The 10293-nt window shown below is 34.7% G+C and overlaps 1 protein-coding gene across 1 annotated transcript; it reads left to right on the top strand.

The window, feature by feature from the left end:
• The first annotated feature begins 5145 nt into the window (after positions 1-5145).
• LOC126751298 (circadian clock-controlled protein daywake-like) lies at positions 5146-6563 on the top strand. Its single transcript, XM_050461455.1, has 5 exons — positions 5146-5367; positions 5487-5579; positions 5640-5787; positions 5859-5992; positions 6131-6563. Exons 1-5 carry the CDS (start codon positions 5280-5282, stop codon positions 6439-6441), a joined length of 774 nt encoding a protein of 257 aa, XP_050317412.1. The 5' UTR covers positions 5146-5279; the 3' UTR covers positions 6442-6563.
• The last annotated feature ends 3730 nt before the right edge of the window (positions 6564-10293 follow it).

Genomic DNA, 10293 nt, shown 5'->3' with positions numbered 1-10293 from the left:
TTAAATCATATTTATTTGTCCATTTACACCTACAACCTCAAAAAAATCATATTCTACTACAAAATTTATCGCTATACAAAATATATTAATGATTTTTTCCATAAAAGTACTACTTTGAAATTATAATTATATATTTAGGGTATTCCACCAAACTCGTAAATGTACAAACTTATAAGTTCAAAAATTTACGCTTTAGTTTTTTGGAACGCTCCTTTTTTCATACGTATAAAAGCCGCGTAAATAGGTATTTTGACTTTTCTGTCAGTGTTGCATTTGAAAAACCAAATCCAGGGTTAATTTAGAAGAGAAATTTCTGTATAAGTGCGTGCGTTTATTTAAAAAATAACTTAAAAAGAATTAAAATCTTACAAAATGGCACGAAAAAGTGAAAAAAGAAAATTGTGTGAAAACATTGATAACAATGCACTCAACACTTTGTCGATGTTACAAGTATTTGGATCAAGTGATGGTTTGCTTAATTACTTTCTGAGAGAATGCACGCATTTAAATGATTTCGTTTATATTTACAGAACGAAATCATGAAGAAGTGGAAGATGAAATCATTGAAGAATGGGAATATTCAAAACTTACTGTCCTCAGCTTTCGCTATTCGATTCCGACCTTGAAAGACTCTGTGCCAAAATCCAAAAAATTCTTTTATGATATTTTGCCAAATTTGGACGAAAACCGGTTTCGACAATTTGTTAGAATGAATCGGGCAAATTTTGAAATTGTACTAAAACTGATAGAAGCTGATGTTCTCTTTAACGGAGCAAGTTCCGGCAAACAATTTCCCGTAGCTATGCAACTCGCCATTGTTTTATATCGTCTCGGTTGTAATGGAGAAAGTGCATCAGTTGCAAAAATTGCTAGTTTTTATGGGATAGGTGATGGAGCAACCATTTAAAGAGTTACTGAGCGAGTCTTTCAAGCAATGTTAAAAATAAAGCAAAGGTTTTTGTATTGGCCTGATGCTAAAGAGCGGCAAAGTATTGTCAGAAATACTTTTTTTGAATTGCCGCATTGTATTGGATATGTTGATGCCAATGAAAAAAAAAAGATACGAACCTCAAATGAATCCGGCCTGTCTTTTATTTCTCCGCGCACTTCCTCTAAAAGGCTTCTAGTTTGCTCACTGCTCCAACGATGTGTTGGTGCTGTCCGGAAGCGCTTAGCTTTGACCTTTTCTTCTAATTCCTGTATATAAAATGTATTTCTGCAATTTTCATCTTCACGAGAAATTTAAGTAATACTTACTGATACACTCATTATACAAAGGATTCAGATGGTTTTTATTTCTTTAAATTAAACAAAATTTTGCAACAAGCACAAATGTTTGACCGTTCTTTTTTTCTTTGCAAGTAGTGTTGCCTGCACTAAAAACTTTACTTTTTTGAAGCACTAAATGTAAATTATTTTTGTGTAATGGCAACACTATAACAAAATATCAGTTTATGAAGCAAATACGCGTCGAATTTGCCTCATAGTTTTATACGAAACGCGTAAACTTTTTTTCATACAAATTTTGACAGCTCATTTATAAGGCACAGAATTTTACGAGTTTAAGAATTTTATGAGGCAATTATGAGTTTGATGGAATACCCTTATTATAATATATTTTTTATTAGATTTCCATTTTTTCGAAGTTTTAGCTTTATTTTCTTTGAACCAACAGACACCCTAATGATTATATATGTACATTTAATTCATTGCATTTCATCATGATTATTAATTGAAAAATCAACCAAAAAATATGTAAATTATCGAATAACTGTAGAAGCCATTGGAAGTGGAATATTTTTAAAATATAAAAGGAAATTAATATTCTAAAATTACGGTGAAATATTGCACGTATAACATATTATCCAATAATATACATTCTAAATTCCATTTACTGTTTAAATTAATATCACCCGTCATCGAAAATGAACCATCGTTGGCGGTGCCCGCGTTTGCTCCCAACATCTGTGCCGCAAGAAAAGCATAAGGATGGATGTGCCATACGTTTTAAGAGCGGTAAGGGGACAAAAAATTCAATACCTTAGGAATGGTATGAATGAACAAATTTTTTTTTACAGATTATTAAAGGTGAATACTTTTCGCGTTGTGTCACATACTTTTCAGTTTTTTTTTTGCGTGAAGAACACATGAAAATTTAAATTGATTAATGAAAAGTTGTGTAAATTAGTATTATTTAAACAAATGGATCGTGAAAAAATATATATATAATAATTTTTCTTTGACTTCACAAAATTTCATCTATTTATCTCCTGCAGTTTATGAGAAAATAATTTTACAATTTTATCGTACTCTAAATTTCAACTTTCAATAACTTTAACAAAAAAAAGAATTTTGACGAAATATTTATATCACGTGGTATCTTCTTAATGAACTGCTAATTTTCAAAATCGCTGATTTTGCGAAATTTTCATGGACCGTGGTTAGACCCAACTCCTTAACTTTATTAATTTAGTACATCGTTTGCATTGCCAAGTGTCGGGCAGAAACTAAACTCTCTCGAACGTTGGAAATTTAATTATTACAATCGAAATCGAGCCACTCTAGTTCCGCAGTTTTATTTCCCAAATATGGAAGTGACAATTCGGTGAAATGATTTGGAATAGAGGTCAGAGAGAATCTTTGTTTCGATTGAAAGCGAACTTAATCTTTTTACTAACTTAAAACTTTACTCTTTACATATAGCATTATGGATAATTCGTTAATTATATTGCTAGAAAAGTATATAATGATGGGAGATAATAAAAAATCCGAATCCACTGGGGTATCGGAGAAATGTGGATAGTGGTTGGATCGCGGGCTGTCATTGAAACTACTCCTGGTTGCTTACTTTCCAATGAACCATTCTGTTGAAGAAGTGCCACAGGGGGAGCTTCGAGGATTATGTACAGACTCATTCAAAGCTTTCAAGGTCATACCGGTGCAGTTGCAGCAGACAGTTTGTCATGCAGCAGTATTAGATTAGGCCATATGGCGAAGACTGTTAAGGTTGCGTTTATACCGAAGGCGGGAAAGAATTCTCACGTTGGAGACAAGAATCTTAGGCTCCGTTATCATATCTTGGTTTCTGTTGAACACGATGGAGAGACTTATGAATATGTACATTACGAGCTGAGTACCGAGGGGTAAATTGTTAAGGGCCCATTATACCTACATCAAAGGCAGGTCGGTCAATGCTGGAGCGAGCCCTTATGTGCAAGAAAATGGTTATAGGTAAGGCTCAGGAAAGTTGAGTATATGAAAGGGACCAAACGAGAATACGTCGACATTTTCTCCTTCTTTAACTGCATCCTGGGATCACTGCGTCTGGGTGTGAAATTTTTCACGGATGTGTCGAAGCTATGAAAGAAAGTTGGAAAGGGGGTCTTCTATAAGAAGGTTACCGAACCACTATAATGTTTTTCAGGCAGAAGTGGTTGCTATCGGAAGCTCACTACCTGTGCGCTCAAAGCTAGTCAAGAGGAGTCTGCTCTCATTAGAAATTGCATTCAGCTATTTCACCATCAGACTCGTTTGAGCGTCTGGTCACAGCGGAATCGCTGGCAACTGTAAAGCCGATGAACTTGCCACAGTGGGGCCATTGTCTCGCTCACATTGGCGCCTTGCCTTCTAGCACTGAACTAATGGACCTTGCGTATGCTTAGCAATGCGCTGGTCAAAGACCAGCTCCTGCACGACTGCGAGATCGTTTTGACTCAGAGTAGAACGCAGGTGATCCACTGAACTACTTGCCTTTGAGCGATCGACAAATTGTGTGGGATCCAATGTGAAACAAATTTTTCTACAACCAAATGTTCATGCAATTTGAACATGTGAATGTATGCGAAAATGTTCGCCCTTTAATACCATTTTTCGGCCGGGATGAATATTTAAAGGGGAAGCCTGCTTTAGATGCTTCAAAAAATAGATTTTTTTCAAGATTTTTTTTGGAGGAACAAAATTGATTAAAGCGAAATTTCTAGAGTTTATAGTTATATATTTAAATATCATCCGAAAACTTTAAAAATCTTTGATATTAAGAAAATAGCCCGATGCATCTCGCAAAAAAAAGAGATTCATATTTTTTAATAATTTATCTTACTTACTAATAACTAAGAAAATTCTAAAAAAAGTGTAAAATTTAAAAAAAATTACAAAATTTAAAAAAGTGGTTTTTGACCAAAAAAATTTGACTTTATGTTGTTTAAAAATATGTTCAAACTTGACTTTTCTCAGTTTTTTTAGTTTCAATAGAAGAAAATTTAATGCCAAAGATAATAAACTTTGCCCCAATTCCATACGACGTTTAGTTTTTTTTTCTATCCTGTCCGCCAATTAAGAGGAATAGTAAAAACCGAGAAATCGCGCGTCAAAGTTTTCGCTTTCTGCCCCAGCGCCCATATATCTGCTAGACGCTTGGTCACTATTTTCCTTCTAGCTTCAAAAATATTTCGAATTCCCATCTATAACTTTGGAAATTCTTAGATAATTTTTAAAGAGATTTAAGCAAAAAAAAAAAATCGCTTTTTTGGAGCTTCTAAAGCAGGCTCCCCCCTTAATGTCAGTGTAAACTACAGAAACAGTGCTCAAAACCTTCTGAGAATTTATGTATGTATAGTATACAATCAAAAACGTCAATCTTAACGTTAAAATAGTGAGTTTTCAGAATACAACATTAGGGCTGCTAAATCCTATAATATTAAGTGTAATATAAAGTGCAACCTAAGTGCTTCTTAACGTAAATAAGTGTAAAATAAAACTTGATAAATCTTTGAAATCAATGTTTATTTAGTTGACTCCTAAAGTAACCGGTTTATTTCAATGCTTTATTTATTTCCAAAAAACAAATTTAAAAACACCGTTATTAAGTAGATTTTTGCATTATATAGTATGTATGTATTTGTATTGTAGCAAAGAAGAAACAGAAAAACCAACGCATTAAACTTCTACGGTGCGTCACCCAGTATATTAATGTGCATATATAATCATGAGATGACATTTTCTGCAAATTTAAAAATTGCCAAAAACCAGTTCGGCGTATCTAAATCTTTATGTGTAGCACAAAAGTACGAGTTTTTTTCAAATAAATTAGTAACAAATATAAAAGTTAAAGGTCGACACTAATTTCAATTTAGAATAACTGTGTACGGCAAGCACGACGGATATTTCTCAGCGCAATAGCAATACTTGGAAGAATTGTGCATTTAAATATATTCGTTCGAAATTTCATAGTGTTAAAATTATTTAAACACGCGTGTAATAAGTTACCGTTACGTGCGAAAATGAGTGCGAAATTGTGCAGTTTAAGTTTTCTGTTGGCGCTAACGCTACAAATATCGCTTGTGCTCGGCAAGCATTTGGTCGACAAACGTAAGCTTCCGTTAAATAAAAAAAAGAAGTTGAGAAGTATTAAAATTACATGCAAAAGTGGTTATAAAAAGCATTTTTTATGTGAAATTATTAACATTGTTTTTTTTTTCAATTTATAGCTTCTTTTCTAAATCCCTGTGATTTCAATGACAACAACTTAAATACGTGCTTTGCGTCGAATTTCCAAGTATTATTCCGCGAATGGAAGGATGGTGAGATTTTTCACTTTTAGAGCGCGTCTAACTATATTTAAAATACGTTTTTCTTATAAGGCATTCCTGGCTTAAAGTCTTTGGGTCCTTTGGAGCCGCTATCGATTAAGCGCCTTAAGATAAATCAAAGTGGTGCACTACAAATTAATGCCGACATAGAAAATTTGGTCGTGAACGGTGCCAGTGGCGCGAAGGTGGTGGAAGCATCGTAAGTACTGCAATCAACGGGAGGAATATTTTACAAACTGATAATTTTCTTTCAATTTCATAAACTTATAGTGTCGACAAAAGTACTTTAGATGTATTTGCCAAAATTGAAATACCCCAGTTGGATGCTACCGGCAATTACAAGGTTAAAGGCTCCGTTTTGGGTCTGAACCTCAACGGACAGGGCACAGCAAGCTTCGTAGCAAGTAAGTTTGGGACCAAGTGACAATTTCGATTTTATTTTTTTAAGCTTTTCTACATTTCAACGTGTATGATTTTGCTTCAATACCTTATTTAAAAATATATGTAAGAAATAATATAAAATGTTGACTAATATTTTTCAGAGAACATTGTCTTGGCTTTTAACATGAAAACCAGGGTGCGCCGCGAAGGTGATTTAGTCTTCTCTGAAATCTTAGACCTTAAGGCGAAAATCCGTAATATCGGCGATTTCCACATCGATGTGAAGAATTTGTTTGGTGGCCAGCGCGATATTGAAGACACCGCCAATGATCTATTCAATCAAAACTGGCGTGAATTATATGGCACTCTAGCGCCTACATTAGAGCAAACGCTGGAATTGGTGTTGAAGGATCGCTTCACGAAAATCTATTCCTTTGTGCCCGCCAATTTCTTTATCACCAATTTGCCTTGAATATTAACTAAAAATGTTTATGTATTCGAGAGTTTTTGGTAGAAAAGCAATTATTGTGATTATTAAATAATTTTTTAATTGTAAAAGTAGTTTTTATTTATGTACTTAAAAATTAAATAAATATAGACAACAACAAGTATTTTTGGTGTAAATTTAATATAATGTTGTGGTTTAGACTTAAGAAAATAATTGGGGCTCAATAACATATATATTTTAATCTGTTAATCAATTCATTGTCATCATCTTTTGGCGCTTCAGCTCGGTGTAAGCTTTGCCGTAGGTTGCCTTTTATAATTTCGATATTCGAGAACAAAAACAAATTTTTATCAACGAAAATCGCTTGATTGTTTTGAAAATATATTCCATTAAGATCTATTGCATGCGATTGAATAAATTTTCGAAGCATTTTTGCCACTCTGATTGAGGTATCTCCAAAACATGCGTTCTGAACGCATCAACTGTCTCTTCATGTGTCGAAAAACGTTGACCTCAGAGTTTATTTTTTACGAGTGGGCATAACAAGAAGCCATTTGGATCCAAGTCAGGCCTATTCGAAGTATGACTCATCAAACTGATGTTTTGAGTGCTCAAAAATGCAATTGTTTTACTCGATGTGTGAGAGCTAGCATTGTCGTGCTGAAGAGTCGTCGGATTTCGGTTTTCCTGATTTCTTGAAAGACAACCGGCAACAAATAGATGTATTCCACTCAGAACTTACTACTCTGTAGTATAGTTGCGACATGTCCAGTTTTTCCAAAAAAACAGGCAACCATTTGCTTGGAAGTGCTGCGTGCGGGAACAATTTTTGTTGGATTCAGCTCATCGTGACACATCCACACCGTCGACTGCTATTTACTTTTGGACTATGTATATGCGAAATGCACGATTCATCACCTGGCACGATGTTATAGACGTGTTTCTAAGCACCGCTATTGCATTTTATTAACATTTCTCCCGACCAATCGACACGAGCATTTTCCTGAGCGATTGACAAATTGTGTGGCATTCAAAGTGGACACATTTTTTTACAGTCAAATGTTAATGCATATTGAATGTATGCTAGTCACACTATTGCCCACGACTTTCACGAAACTTGTCTTGGAATGATCTATGACTTCGGTTGAATTCACCATACCATCAATCACTGATCTTTGATGGAGCTTCATCTCCAAGCATTTAATTAGGTTCATCACAGCACAGTTGTTGAGATAATTTACGTCGAAAGTTGTAAAAATAATCGAAAATGTTCGAAATTCATTTAAATTTTTTGGTCGAAAAGAATATTTTAAGTTACTGTAAGCAACCTAAATTGTGCTCGTATGTCAAAACGTTCTGAGTATGCTTGCTATCAAAAATATCAAACTTTACTATAAAGTTTTGTGAGATTCCAGTTTGCAGTTTCAGTGATGCCCAATATCGAATTTTAACAGGAACCTACGTATTATCCTCCTCAGGCGACTTGTAATTTTTCATGTGTTTGATCGCATTTCGTATAACTTCCATTCATAACGGCTATTTTCTATAAAATTTGCGGGATTGCACATAGAGTTTTTTAGTATTTTCTCAATGATTCTCTTTACTTTTCTAACACGCTTTGGTCGCCAAACGCCTTCTTTCAATGTATAATTCTTCAGCGATCAGCGAGGTCGTTTTTTTAAGAAGCCAATTCTTTCTTGCTTCATTTTTAAGATCTTGTTTCTACATTTTCACCGAACCGCACCGTGTTTTTATTTTTAGTTTCACTTCCAAGTATATGTCTTACCAGTCAATTAATTAAAAAATCTAAAAAAGAAGCAGCTTTTATGAAACGACAAGTCATGCACAAACGATAATGCATAATTCGTACTTCCGAATGCATCATACACGCATACTAATAGAAACCTTGAATCGTTCACACTTCCCGTAACATTAAAAAAAGTGTTTAAAAAATAATTAAAATGACGTACATACATATCTTCTTATTGCAATCGACATTTGCGATAGTTCTCTCTTTATTCATCTCGTCAATTCTAAATAGAAGTCAGCTGCTTATGAGCATTTATATAAGAAACCGCGTCTTGCTCATCTCGAAAATCAAGTTTTGCAGTTTTAAGTAAAATATATTATACAATAGTTTTGGTTTAAATCTGACTCATACTTTATACCGATCTTAAGCAAAGAAATTATCATTTTATATGAGGATATTGCTGCTTATATTAGTTCTAGTTCACTCGATATCTTCTCAACTTTGACGTCATATACTCTTCATCACTGTATCGAAGCAAATGCATATAGATTATTTTCCAGAATATATACATACATATATATATACATTTATACTCTTGCAGCATGTTTCTATCGAGTATAACAGGTTAACTGAAAAGTTCCCGGCCTACTATGGTAAAACATAAATTTGTTTTTATTCAACAGGGTATATTAGTTTCCTCAAGTTTGTACGCTCATTGGAGTCGGAGACTCTATAAACGTATATATATAAATGATCAGTATTCGAGCTATAGTTTAGCCATGTCCGTCTTCTGTAAACCTCCGTCTGTCTGTCTGTATATATACACAGTTCCCTCAAAGATATCGTTTTGAAATTTTGCCATACAGATTTACTTCAACGACAGAAACTTCAAATTTAATGTCGGAATGTTTATTATCATTCGATAGAACGTTATTTGGCACTTCTTTTCTAAAAGTTGTCTTTTCAAATGGCTGCGGCTACATTTGACAAATATATTTTCGTTTGAGTATATATTATCCAAAGACAACAATGATCGAATTTCTCTGGTAATTGGCGAATGACACGCTATGATGTTTTGCTCCAAGTCTGAACACATAGTTACTAACAGATTATCCGTATAGACTTTAGACTTTACATATCCCCACAGGAAAAAGTCTAACGTTAAAATATCACACAATTTTGGTAGCCAATCGACCGGCCCAAAATGTGAAATTATCGCCGAAGAGTTTTCTCAACAGACCTCTTGATTGATGCGATGTGTGGAAAGTGCCGGCGTCTTGTTGAAACCAAATGTCGCCGAGATCACGAGCCTCAATTTCAAGCATCAAATAGTCGGTTATCATGGCGCGATAACGGTCGCCACTGGAGTTCACCGGCTTCATTTTTGAATAAATATGGACCGATGATTTCATCGGTTCACAAATCACACTAAAACGTTGATTTTTCTGAATAAAATGACAGCTCATAAATGCGGCAATTTTGTTTGCTTGCATACCCATTGAGCCAGAAATGAGCCTCACCAGTGAACCAAATCTGGCTCGAAAACGCCGGATCTTCTTGGAACTTTTCAAGAGCCCATAGAGCGAACGGATGTCGCTTGGGAAGGTCGGGCGTATTCAGTTCTTGCCCAAGCTGTATTTTCGCTTTTAAATTAAAGATCTCGGCGTAGAATCCGTCAAGTCGTTTCATATGTCAGTCCACGTTGCTGCGAACGGCGCCGAATGGACTCTCCACGGTCTTTGTGTGCTCTCTCAGCTAAGGTTGCTAAATTTTCTTCACTGCGTGCTGGACTCTTGTCGAATAATATCCAATAATGAATGCTGGTTCTCAAGATGGTTTTGCGAATAGCATGCTCAGTAGGCCGGTTGTGTTGACCATAAGTTAAGCGAAGCGCGCGAAGCACATTCTTTACAGAACGCGAATTTTCTTAATAAAGTTTAACGATTTCTAAACGTTATTTAGGCGTAAGTCTTTCCATGATGAAATGCCAAACAAAGCCTGACATGACTCACGCGTGATCTGTTAAAAAAGGAGTAACTCACTTGAATAATCCGTTAAAACACATATTTTTCCGATTTTTTTTTTTATTCATTACACATCTCTCAAGGATTATACGCTGATTTTAC

This window comes from Bactrocera neohumeralis, chromosome 2 (genome assembly GCF_024586455.1).
Source record: "Bactrocera neohumeralis isolate Rockhampton chromosome 2, APGP_CSIRO_Bneo_wtdbg2-racon-allhic-juicebox.fasta_v2, whole genome shotgun sequence".
Taxonomy (NCBI): Eukaryota; Metazoa; Arthropoda; class Insecta; order Diptera; family Tephritidae; genus Bactrocera; species Bactrocera neohumeralis.
Note: the sequence above shows the minus strand (reverse complement) of the source record. Positions and strands in the feature narration are given on the sequence as shown.